Raw genomic sequence first — 14125 nt, 5'->3', positions numbered from 1 at the left:
GTTCTCAAAACCTTCACACATTCCTCTTTCTTCCCACTATTTTCCTTCCTTCTTATCAGATATAGTTTTGTTTAGGACTTGCGTGTTTATGGTGGAGGCTTTAGAGCGCTAAAGTTTAAATAACCTTTTTTTCTTCTAAATTGTTACTCTATTTGTCCCAATTAGATTGTCACACTTGAGTTTTATTGTTAAAATTATCTAAGTTTGACTTCTATTATTTTAATATTTTAATTAATTAAATTTTACAAAAATTATATATTTAAAATCACTTTATTCGAAGTTTTTAAAATATAATTTTTTATAATTTATTAATAGTTAATATAAAATAATAAAAGGTCAAAATATTTACCAATAAAAGTCAAAATATGACAATTTTATTGAGATGAAAGGAGTAGTAAGCTTTCCTCTTCAATTTAGGACAGAGAAAATAAGTCTATGTTTGGAAAATGTAAATTACTTTTTTGCCATTAGATTTGTTTGTTTAAGAGGCTAATCAAAATAAAAAAAAAAACATAAAAAAATTTGTAAGTCGATTAAGACTATTTATGATTTTTATAGTGAAAACAAAATTTAGAGTCCATCTCTAAGTTAGAACTTATTGAAAAAAATTTTAAAAATGAAAATTTAATATTTGATTAATTTATATGTAATGTAGGACTTGTGGAAGTAGCTCCACACACCTCTTGCCACGCCATCTTGAAAGCCTTTGCATTGGAAATTAATAAATTAATTTTAAAAAAGAAGCTTAGTAATCAATCACAAACCATTTAACACACAAGAAATGTTAATTATCTAGTATGAATTTTTATCTTCATTTTTGTTAATTGCACAAAAAAAAAAAAAACTTTTCTAGATGATTTTTACATTTCTTTTTTTTTTAAATTACATCAATTTTGTATTTCTAAATTAACATTATAGGAACATTTAATATAATAAATATTAAATACATTAATTTTTAATTAATGAAAGGATATTAAAAAAACTGAATATATAATACAAACAAAATTCTATGAGCAAAATCCCATGTTGTGAATGAATTTTCTGAGATTATGATATTAAAATAGCCAAGAAAGGGTTCCTTAATTAAAAAATGAAAATTCTTTGAAACATAGTACTATATTTAAGAAGAGATTTGTCAGTTTCTCTTTTAATTAAATGACATAATACATAATTTATCTAATATATAATATTGATAATAATTATATTAAAGATAGTTGGGAAAGAAAAGGGTATGTACTTGGGAATCATCTGTGATACCATCTCCAACAGCTCCATAACTGGTTACATCAAAATTAGTTTGAGAATAACCCAAAGTAGCCATGCATAAGCATAACATGGACAAGATTGTGAAAAAATCCTGCATCAACAACTTGATTTTAATTACTAAAATTAACTCAAAGAAAAAGGAATTAAGAAAAGATTCACAGTTTCTCACCATTTTAGCTGATAATTAGAACCAAATTTCTCTCTTTCTCTATATATATATATATATATTTGAATATCATAGAAAGCTATTAGCAAAGTTTGACTCTGTAGGGGAGCTTGTCTTATATATATATATATATATATATATATACACACATACATATACAGTAATCATCATTTCGAAATTGGAAAGTTGCTTCTGTAATCTAACCCTTGATTTTTTTTTCTCAGACAAAATCATTTTATTAATTATAAAATCTAACTCCTGATTCTCTCAATTCAATTTCCATTTTTTCTTATCTACAAAAAAAAAATTGCAGTTGAATCTGGGGCGAATTTCTTTCCATCATTCCATATTACTTACTTTTTTTTCCCTATTTTTTTGTCTATGTTTTTTTTTTGGCACAAAAGGAAGGATAGTTTTTACCACTGAATATTTACAACAAAGGAAAAGTTAACTGCCAAAAATGAGATTTTGTCTTAATGCATGGTGAGAGGAGCCTTTGGATCCATAGGCGGACCAATGCTCACATGGGGCCTCCCACAAAGTCAAAAAAATTTTGCAATTATGCGTGTTTTAAATAAAGCCCAAAGATTTTCCACTGATGTAATTCATTTGTTGTTAAAATTAGTATTGATTCTATCACATTTTCACTGTCATTTGGCCACAGCTCAAATTAATGACCTTGTCTGTGATTGATGTTCCAACAATCAACCTGTATGATACATCGCTGATTTTGATTGCTGATGTCTACAAATTTGGATGGAAAACCAATTGTCAGCGTATATATATGGGTGCAATATATAGCATAATTATATTCATTAAAATAAACACAACAGATTATTTCTATCGTGAAAGATTTCATAGGCAGCCTTCTATCAAACAAGCAAGAACATGGTACGAATTTTTAAAATTTCCGAATTAACGACTACATTTTGGACAAGTTTAGACACGAATGATCGAGCACAAGGTTTTATTGTAGCAGGCCAATTACCTGATTTAGACTTTTTCTGACCCTGACATAAACCAAAAAAAAAAAAAAGACGTTTTGTTGTTTGTACGAATTCATTAATCATTTAGGCCTATACGTTACTAAGATTAAAGATGAGTGTCTATCTAAATGCATTCAATTTTTTTCTATTTTATATATATTTAGAGGATTCAGATATATATATATATATATATCCATAACCATTGGATATATATATTAGATATGGGTGCCTTAAAGAAAATGAATAGGAGTTAGAGCAACTAGATTTTTCATTTTCATTCGAGTTTATTCATCTCATTTTACAATTCACTCTACTGGGACAATAATACTCATCGATAATAGGGCTATTAGCTTGGATGAATCTAGTTTTCTCGAATGAGATCTTCCTCTCATGTCCAACACAACACCTCCCTAATTTGGTTCAAGTTTTATTGGACATTTTTTTTTACTTGGATTCAAAGTCCAATTATGAATTCAAAAATAAAATTAAAACCCAATTAACAAATCTCGACGCTTGAAAGTAAATTTCGAAACTCATGAAACTAAATTATAGATCCCAAAATTGAACTTTAAGCCGAATTAATAAAATTTGGCTATGCATTACAAAAATCAAATATAATTTTGAAATTCAAATTAAAATGAAATAAAATTAAACTCATTAAAGGAATCGATCTAGTAATTTAACTCAAATTATTTAAAAATAATTCAAAAGATACCGAAGAAAATGGGTATCTAAGATGATATCCATAAGAAAAGCAACAACATTAACTGTTCCATTTCTAACATATTTTTGTGTTTCATATCAGAAACATCTTAAAAGTAGATGGGCAATAATATAATAGCAACCAGTTTCAGGGTGATAAACAATCTACTTTGTGGATTGAATCAATGTATCTGCCATGAGCATTGATGCAAGAGGAATGAACAATCTTGCCCCTAACAGCTGAGGTTATGTTGATGTGATCTAATAAAATCTTGGTGCAACCAACGCTCTTACTGCAACTTAGATTGATTGCGTCGTCGCTTAAGGATGTCCCACGAAACCCCATGAATGAAATACCACTTAGCTTAACAGCCGATTTCTATAACAATGCAGAGAATCAAAACCAATCTAAATTAGAGAAAACCAAATAGAAGAAGGAGGTGGATAGCTAGTACTTCATACCTGATTTTGGCAGGTTTTACCAGGTAAACAATAGTACTGGTCAATGATGATGGGGTTATAATCATTGATGAGAGTTATATTTCTGAACACGATCTTCCTGGCAAATCCAGACCCTTCCTGGACACAACCAAGTGCATGGTCGAAGAACATGAGATGTGAATTGAATTGAATTATGGAAAAGGAATGAGCTTAATCTTCAATTACCTGCCATGTTTTGATCCTTGCTCCATTTAGGGTACCATTGAAAGTACAGTGTTCTACACGTATATCTTCCACTCCTGCCTTTGCCCCGCCTTTTCCTAAGCTTCCAACACTAAGAAGAAATCCTTATTGGAATTTATTGATTTTTTCATTTAGCAAGGCGTGTTTGAAATTTTTAATCGAATTAGCTTATAAACTTCAAAACTTGAAACCATCTATACAAACTAAAAATTAAAAACTTATATACTACTTGATCTGCTTGAATTAATAAATATAATAGATATAATTAAACATAATCTTTTTTCATTTTCAAAAAAAAAAAAAATCTTTTCAGTTTTCAATCTTATAATTTGAAGCATACATATGTTAAAAGGCAATTTTAAGAGTTCCTAGTTTTTATTTTTTAAAAAAGAAAATTTCATTCAATTAATAAATTACAAACAAGGCTAAAATCCCTTAAGAAACTTTTTATAAATATTATTATTATATCAAAATAAAAAATTATCTTATTCATAGTCAACAAAAGTTAATCGGTAATGCATATCGCATAAGATTTATTAAAATTATAACTAAAAAGGAATATAATAAAAAATATTTATCTTTAACTCGTGAAATAAAAAAAAAAAACTTCACCCAAAAACAAGCTAAAAAAAAAAATAAAACAAATAAATATTTTAAGAGGGTTAATTAATTAATGACAAACCTTATACCATGGCCTGGCCCACAGTCCACGCCAGCAATGCTGATATTATTGCAGCCCGAGTTAATTGCAATACAATCATCACCTAAAATCATGCAATGAAAGTTTAAATCCAAATTAAAAAAAAATACATTTACATGATTAATTTGAAAAGAAAATTATTATTTCCTCCATTTCATTTTCATTATTCATATTTATTAATGATTCAAAACTATCTTTTCTTAACACCTAATACTCTCTTATTTTCTATATTTCAAAATTCTTTTCGTGATTTTTTTTTAAATTTTCAAATTAAAAATCATGAAACATCAAATTATTTAAAAAATTAAAATTTTAATATAGTAAAGCGAAAAGCAAAATAAATAAAATTTCCGTCAACACCATTAAAAGTACTATTAATTAAGGACAAAAAAAAAAAAAAGGAGGAAAGTAGAAAATAGAAATATTCATTCAAATTAAGAAAAGAGAAAAGAAACATAGAAAGGTTAAGATTATAAGGATTTAGGCAAATTTAAAAAAGAATGTACCTGTTCCAATGTAGCAATCTTGAATTCGAACATTGGATGAAGAAGAGATGTCAATGCCATCAGTATTATAGCTTGTTTCTGGGGCAATTATACGAAGATTTGTGATGGTTACATTTGTGCATGAATTTATTGAGATATGACTTCTAGGGCTGTTGATGTGTGTTAATCCACTGAGTTTAAGGTTATTGCATGAGGAAAATCCCAATGCCTGGTATCATCAGATTCATCACCAAAAATCATTGTACATCAAAATCTATTGAACATATATGAGTATAGAAAAATTGAACGTATAAACTTTGCAATGAATCAGTCCATTTAACCTTCACAAATGTTTCATGCTTTTAGTTCTTTTATTAACATCAAGGAAAATGTATACATATTCATTTAATACACATATTTCACACAGTCACATAAAATTTTATTTCCAAAATTCTATTATAATCCTTAAAAATTTTTATATTTTTCACTTAAATCACCAGAATAAAACATAAAAGTATTACTGTTTTTTAATCAATTAGCTACAACTCTACCTGAAATTAATAAAATTAGTAATATAATTTATTGTTTTTTAATCAAACACAACTTCAGGCATATTATGAGTTTAAATTATATATTAGAATAATTCTAAAAAGTTAGTTTTAAGGCATCTTCTATTTCTTAAAATGAGCATATTTATTAATGAGAGAAAGATGCAACTTACCAAAGGTCTTGGTTTCGCATCTCCAGCATACTTCCACCAAATAGCTCCTTGGCCGTCAATTAGGCCATTTCCATCAACAGTTAGTCCATTTACATCTCGAAAGGAAAGCCACCTCGAAACGTGACAGCCTCTCCAATCTGATAGTTTGCTTGGACCAACAATTTCTCCTCCAACCTGAAATCCATTACCAACGTTTTGACAAAGTTTTTGATTCAATTGAATTAAATGTAGGATTAAAATTAAAATTATGATAATTTTGAATAAAAAAAGATATAATTCACTGTTAAATATTATAAATGATTTATACTCGGAAATGGACGTTAGGTGAGTTGCATGGACATCCAAATTGGGAGGGCTTAAGCGAGAACTTCTTCCCTCTTGGTACATTGAGGACAGCCATGCTCGATCTCGCTCTACAAACTGCAATCCATGCCTTCATAAAAGCCTTCGCACATTTTACAACAATCCGAATAAAATGTTAGTTAAATACATGTACTTGATTTACCGAAGATTGAAATGACTTTTATAAAACCCATTGATGAGTATACCATTTGAACAGAAAAACATTGGTTTTTTTTTTTTTGTTTTTTTGAAAATAGAAACAATGTTTTTAAACAAGTTTATACAACAATTAAATAACTTTGGGTATATAATATTACATAAGACATAGGTAGAAGAAAATAGTAAATAAATTATCCAACAAAAAAAATTTTTAAGTTGGATTGAACTATAAAATTTTTCTTCATCATTTCCTTTGTATCTATTATTTAAACATCCTTTTGGAATTGTAGAAATTTACTCCCGTTCTCAAAACCTTCGTACATATCAAATATAGTCTTGTTTGGAACTTGCGAATTTATGGTGGAGGCTTTAGAGCGCTAAAGTTTAAATAACTTTTTTTTCCTTCGAAATTATTACTCTGTTTGTCCCAAATTGTCACATTTGAGTTTTTTGTTAAAATTATCTAAATTTGGCTTCTATTATTTTAATATTTTAATTAATTAAATTTTACAATATATATTTAAAAATCACTTTTTTCAAAGTCTTTAAATTATAATTTTTCATAATTTATTAATAATTAATATAAAGTATTAAAAGGTCAAAATTGAAAAAAATTTACCAATAAAAGTCTCAATGTCTCATTTTTATTGAGACGGAAGGAGTAGTAAACTTTCTTCTTCAATTTAGGACAGAGAAAATAATATAGATAATAATTATATTACGGCTAATTGGGAAATTAAAGGGTATGTACTTGGGAATCATCTGTGGTACCATCTCCAACAGCTCCATAACTGGTTACATCAAAATTAGTTTGAGAATAACCCAAGGTAGCCATGCATAAGCATAACATTTGACAAGATTGTGAAAAAATCCTGCATCAACAACTTCATTTTAATTACTATAATTAACTCAAAGAAAAAGGAAATAGAAAAGATTCACAGTTTCTCACCATTTTAGCTGATAATTAGAACCAAATTTCTCTCTTACTCTCTCTCTCTCTCTCTCTCTCTCTATATATATATATATATATATATATAAGATAAGCTCCCCTACAGAGTCAAACTTTGCTAATAGCTTTCTGTGATATTCAAAACATATATATATATATATATAGAGAGAGAGAGAGAGAGAGAGAGAGAGAGAGAGAGTAAGAGAGAAATTTGGTTCTAATTATCAGCTAAAATGGTGAGAAACTGTGAATCTTTTACTCTGTAGTGGAGCTTGTCTTTTATATAAATATATATATATATATATATAAAGTAATCATCATTTCGAAATTGGAAAGTTGCTTCTGTAATCTAACTCTTGATTTTTTTTTTCTCAGCCAAACTCATTGTATTAATTATAAAATCTAACCCTTGATTCTCTCAATTCAATTTCCATTGTTTCTTATCTATAAAAGAAATTGTAGGTAAATCTGGGGCGAATATCTTTCCATATTTCTTACTTTTTTCTTCTATTTTTTTGTCGATGAATTTTTTTTTCTTTTGCACAAAGGGAAGGATAATTTTTATTACTGAATATTTACAACAAAAAAAAAGTCAACTGCCAAAAATGAGACTTTGTCTTAATGCATGGTAAGAGAAGCCTTTGGAACCATAGGCGGGGAGCCATAGCCCCACATGGGGCCTCCCCACAGAGAAAAAAAAAAAATTGTAATAAAGCGTGTTTTAAATAAAGCCCAAAGATTTTTTGTTGATCCTATTTATTTATTGCTAAATTAGTATTGATTCTATCACATTGTCAGTCATTTGGCCACAGCTCAAATTGATGACTTTTTTGTGATTGATGTTACAACAATCAACCTGTATGATACGACGCTGATTTTGATTGCTGATGTCTGCAAATTTGGATGGAAAACCAACTGTCAGCGTACATATATGGTTGCAATATATAGCATAATTATATTCATTAAAATAAACACAACAGGATATTTCAATCGCGAAAGATTTCATCGGCAGCCTTCTATCAAAGAATCAAGAATATGATACGAATTGTTAAATTTTCCGGATTAATGACCAACATGCTTGATCGAGCACAAGGTATGTTGGTATTGTAATAGTCCAATGACCTGATTTAGACTTGGTCTGACTCTGATAGGAAAAAAAATAATAATAATAAACATCTTCGTGTTTTGTATGAATTTATTAATTATTTATGTCTATATGTTACTAAATCTAGATACGAGTGTCAATTCAGAAGCATTCAATTTTTTTTTAAAATTTCATATATTTAGAGGATTCAGATCCATATTTATATCCATTTTATACATATATATTGTCATAACGTCTAGATCCGGGGATCTATCGCTAGACATTAACTTTAGGGAGTCGCCACCAATCTTTTTTATCTAGGTGCGATTGGCCACCTAAAGAATCTGTCCTTTCAGGGAACACCTAAGCTTGAGAGTCCCTAAAAGAATAGGTTCAGGTCTGCTAACCAGAACAAAGTTCGGGAGTTCGGTTACGTGTGAGGAAGGTTGTAGCACCCTCACAACGCCCATCAAAAGATGGTACCAGCTTAAATTTGTGTTATCCAAAAGCCTTAAAATTTTACCAAGTAATTAGTTGTTGGAAATTATTCTCAATTGACTCTAATACTTTTAGCAGAAAATTGAGAAAATTCCCTCACCTCAGGAGTATGCAAGAAAAACTACTGTTTCACTTGCAGGGGCTCCGTCGTCGGATTTATTAAAGAAAAAACAAAATCATCCAATTAATTATTGGAAATTATTCTCAATTAACTCTAATACTTTTAGCAGAAAATTGAGAAAATTCCCTCACCTCAAGAGTATGCAAGAAAAACTACTGTTTCACTTGTAGAGGCTCCGTCGTCGGATTAATTAAAGAAAAAAGAAAAAAAAAATCAAGATCAAAATCAAAGTCAAAAAAAAAAAATAAAAAAATAAAAAAAAAACCTGGAGCGGCACGGATTGCGGCTCGGCTCGGCTCGGCTCAAGGAAGAGAAAACGGCTCGGAGAAGCGGCTCGGGAAGAACGGCTCGGCTCGGCTCGGCTCGGAGGGGGGCTGGGCACGCGCGGGTCAGAATCGGGTCGACGCTCGGGTCGGGTCGGGTTCGGCAAAACGCGCGGATCCTCTGATTAACTTAAAGCCAAAACGACGTCGTTTTGGGAGGGTATAAAAGGCACCTTCCTCCGTTTTTCGGCAGAACGCTCCTCTCCCCTCTCTCTCTTCCTTCCCTTTTCTCTCCCTTCTCTCTAAAAAACCGAAGAACTCCGGTGGAAGATTCACCGGATTCTGGAAATTTTCGCCGGAATCTGGGTTTTTTCGCAGGAAGTTGGCCGGAAATTCACCGGTTTCTGGGATTCTTTGCCGGTTTCTGGGATTCTTCGCCGGAAACTGGGCAGTTCGCCGGAAACTTCAATGTTGGCCGGAATTTTAGCCGGAAACTTCAAGTTTGGCCGGAAAATTCAACCGGAAACTGGAATTTTCCAGAAACTCCCAGAAAAAAAAAATTTCGAAAAATCCCCAAAAAAATTTCTGATAATTTCTGGAACTCTCCTAAACCTTTTCCTAGCCTTCTATACTCTTCCCTACGCCTTTGCTTCTCAAATCAGTAGCTCTAGCTGACTGTTTTCTGTGTGTTTTCCAACTGTTCCAGGAGGTGCTTTATATAGGGATTGATCAGGAGTTTCTGATCAATCCCAACTCCTCCTTGGACGGGGATTCAGTCTTTGAATCCAATTGGACTCTTTAGATTGAATCCCCACTCCCAGTAGGATTCTTCAGCTTCAATCTCAACCTTCCAAAAAAAATCAAATAAATATAAAAAAATAATAGATAATTAGAACAGATAAATAAAAAGATATTATAGTAAAAAAAATATCTGATAATCAGGAAAAAATCAGAACAGATAATTTAAAAAAATAATAATAATAAAATAAGATAAACCCAAAAATATCTTACAAAAATAATAATAATAATAATAATAATAATAATAATAATAATAAATATATAACTATATAAATAATATACATATAAATCTAATCTAAATAAAAATAAATAAACAAAGATATACATAATAATAATAATAATAAAATACATAAAATACAACAGAAAAAAACATAGGATTGAAATGGGCCTTACCCATTTGGGCCAGGCCCAATTGATCTGGGCCCGGACCCAATTGGGTGTCTACAGCTGCCCCTCTTTGCACATTTTCTGTGAAACAGAAATTGCGCAAAGACGTAGACACCCAATCAAGACTCAACTCAACATTTTTTTGATTTTTTTTTATTTTTTGATTTTTTTTATTTTTGATTTTTGATTTTTTTTGATTTTTTTTTTGATTTTTTTGTTTTTTTGTTTTTTTGTTTTTTTTGTTTTTTTGTTTTTTGTTTTTTTTTTTTTTGCCGAAGCTCCTCTAAACAGAGACTCAACGACTTTTGAAAGTAAATTGCTCCTCTAAACAGAGGCAACGGACTTTGGAAAGTAAATTGCTCCTCTCAACAGAGGCACCACGACTTTGAAAAGTAAATTGCTCCTCTCAACAGAGGTACCACGACTTTGGAAAAATAAATTGCTCCTCTCAACAGAGGCACCACGACTTTGAAAAATAAATTGCTCCTCTCAACAGAGGCACCACGACTTCGAAAAGTAAATTGCTCCTCTAAACAGAGGTACCACGACTTTGAAAAAATAAATTGCTCCTCTCAACAGAGGCACCACGACTTTGAAAAGTAAATTGCTCCTCTAAACAGAGGTACCACGACTTTGAAAAAATAAATTGCTCCTCTCAACAGAGGCACCACGAGTTTGAAAAGTAAATTGCTCCTCTCAACAGAGGCACCACGACTTTGGAAAAATAAATTACTCCTTGACAATCATGTCCAAAGGAGTTGAAAGTTGTGTTTGAAGGGATTTCAGGAGATTATGCTCAAAGGTCTTACAAATCAACCCTGATACCAGAAGACATCCCATTTCAAGGATTAGGGACTTACCTGACAAGCTTTTTCTTTTTCAATTTTGCAAAATATCTTCATATCTGTCTTCTCCATGTGGGATGTTGGAACACCCCTGCTTCTTGAATTTATACACTATACTTTTCTGAAAGTAGTGTATCCTGTGCAAATGCATATGAATGTCAATGCATGCTATGCAAATGTTGGCCAATCAATTCATGTTCAATGTATGGTACTCAAATTTCTCAAGCTCTTTTCTTAGGCATCAAGCCCTTTGGTTCTTCAGAGATCTAATTACACTGCTCTTCTAAGATCGAACCAGTGTAGCTCTCAATTTGTCTTTTCCACTCACATTCTCCCTTGTTCAGTTTCTCAATACTCTGGAATAAGCTTCATCAATCGATCATCCCTTGACCATCATTCAATGAATTTTTCAACACTGACAAATTTCAAAACAAGTTTCATCCACCATCACTGGGTCATTGTCTCAGCATTAACCATTCCCAAAACAGACTTTCTCCACTGATTGTTCTCATCATTCAATCATCACTTGCAAGTCATATCGATCAATTCATCACTTTTCAAGATTTGCCCCATTATATCATATACCTTTTCAAATCATCTCTTTTAGGTTTCTACCATTTCTTCATCATCTTAGATTTCTTTTCAAATGAATGCAAGACTCCTTTAATCACATATTCATTCATTTATTATCATTTTAATTTTTGACAAATACAATGCAACCAAGCATTTTCTCAATTCATTCTAGGGGTGAAACAATAAGAGAACGCAAGGTGAATTATGGTAAAGATAATCAATGAAGATCTGTTTTGGTACAAAGCAAATGGGAAAGGAAATGAATTGGATACATGTCATTGGGATGGATGGTATGTCCAAAATGATGAATATTCAGACAATTCTCAACATTAATCTAGGATTCATTTTCAAAAACTTATTCCATTTACAGTTGAAGTCATCTTGAGCTTGGCGAACTTTGCCCCAGTCTTTGAGGGATCTTCAAATGTCTTTGATCTTCCATTCATGTGAGCCATTTGCCCTGGATCTTTTTTTTTTTTTTTTACCAAGATCACCCTTTCAGGTTTTCAATTTGAATCTCTTTCTTCATTTTCTCATTTTTTTTCTTTTTTTTTTTCTTTTTTTTTGTTTTTTTTTTTCATCATCTTCTTTTTTTTCTCATTTTTCATCCATTGTTGATATCTTTCATATATCCAACTTTAGAGCAATGTAGCATGATTCCATTGCTTCATCATGAGTATACCTTCGTTCAACATATGATCATTCAAGTTGAGTATTCACACTTGATCCAAATGGACTTTTCAAGGTTGTAATGTAGGCCAAGGTGAGGGGTCATAAAAGAAATGGATATAATAGGCTCAAAACATATATTAAAAAGGTTCAAAACCAAAGGATCATTTGATACAACTTGACATTTTGCCCCACATTATTTCACTGCTTTTTCTTTCCTCACACAAAGGATCTCATTACTTTACCCCAAATCATGTGTGGCATTTATTTTTCTTTTGCTTTTCTTTCTCTTTTGATCTTTGAGACCTTTTGTGGTGCTTTTTTCTTTTTCTTTTTTTTTTTTTTCAAAATTACCCTCCAGTGTAGAGGGTGATCCTTGGTTGGGGTTCTTCAAGAAAGAAAAAAAAAATCATGATAGGCTCAAAGGGGTAGCAATAAATGGTTTTTCCAATGGTAAAAGAAAGATGGCCATTTTTCATCTCAATTGTGAATACCTTTCTTGAACATCATCTATTAAACAAAGCTCATGATCCTGTATAAAAGATTACACACCTTCAAGACATATCTATTTCACCTTCAGTAACAGCTTACTTTTTGCTCAAATCATCTCCTCACATTGACGTGGATGAGTTCTCAAAATTAAATCTCAGAATTATTGTTATCATTGTCTAAATATTCATCATCTGAACTCTAAGAAAGGGAGTATAAAGTTATGAAAGGTAACAAAGCATGGAGTAATGGTCAAGTGAAAGAGAAAAATGTAATGAAATGCATTGACTTGCCTTTATTAAAATGATAACAAGTGAAGTCATATTGCAAAAAAAATCCAACAATCACTCGAAAAGAAATCTTAAAATGACAAAAAACCTTCAACCCGCCTTATCTCCATTAAAAATTAGCTCCCTATATGATCAGGTGAAGAAATCCCCATTGACATCTTGCCCCTCAATTCATTGTGACTCTCCAGATCCTTTCTGTTCTTGACTTTCACTCAGTACGCTAACATGAGGTGTTGTTGTTTTTCCCTGATCAAAACTTACCATTCCATCATTGATCAACCGTTGCACCTTATACTTTAAAGCAGTGCAATTTTCAGTAGAATGGCCAGTAATTCCATAATGATAGTCACAACGGGCTGTAGGATCATACCACTTTGGATAGGGTGGTTTAAGTGGTTCCACATGGCTGGGGGCAATCAAGTGGCTATTATAGAGTTCTCGATATAACTCTGTATAAGTCATAGGGATTGGATCAAATACAGGTTTTTCTCGAGTAGTCCGTTGTTCTCGCGAGCCACTGGCTGGGTTAGTAGGGCGGATTTGGGTTCTTACAGGAGCTTGAATGTTAAGGCGATAAGTGGACGAATAAGATGGTTGGGGAGCTAGCTGGTATGGGTAGGATGAGGCATTATTCACAGCGGGATAGTATGGAGAGTAACCTTGAGATGGATAGGGTTGATAACCGTCGAATTGTTGTCTATCAGAGCTCACAGCTTGAGCTTCAGCTTCTTTCTTTTCTGATGTCTTCTTGGTTTCTCCTCCTCTCAACTTGCCATTTTTTATGGCACTTTCAATAATTTCTCCAGAGATTACCATGTCAGCAAAATTCTTTGTTGCATTCCCTATCATCTTTTCATAATAGAGAGGTTTTAAAGTGCTAACAAACAGCACTGTGGTCTCTTTCTCTGTCAGTGGAGGTTGTACCTGTGAAGCTATATCTCTCCATCT

The 14125-nt window shown here is 31.5% G+C and overlaps 1 protein-coding gene across 1 annotated transcript; it reads right to left on the bottom strand.

Annotated features, from left to right (window-relative positions):
- Positions 1–2615: 2615 nt before the first annotated feature.
- LOC111274441 (putative polygalacturonase At3g15720) lies at positions 2616–6213 on the bottom strand. The gene is made up of 6 exons (XM_089755467.1): positions 5711–6213; positions 5011–5218; positions 4487–4568; positions 3787–3895; positions 3583–3699; positions 2616–3499 (listed from the first exon to the last, which is right to left on the bottom strand). The coding sequence occupies exons 1-6, from the start codon at positions 6095–6097 to the stop codon at positions 3269–3271; spliced, it is 1134 nt and encodes a 377-aa protein (XP_089611593.1). The 5' UTR covers positions 6098–6213; the 3' UTR covers positions 2616–3268.
- Positions 6214–14125: the final 7912 nt, after the last annotated feature.

The sequence above is a fragment of the Durio zibethinus genome, chromosome 26, assembly GCF_047325235.1.
Source record: "Durio zibethinus cultivar Kanyao isolate XHJ-2024 chromosome 26, ASM4732523v1, whole genome shotgun sequence".
NCBI lineage: Eukaryota > Viridiplantae > Streptophyta > Magnoliopsida > Malvales > Malvaceae > Durio > Durio zibethinus.
Note: the sequence above shows the minus strand (reverse complement) of the source record. Positions and strands in the feature narration are given on the sequence as shown.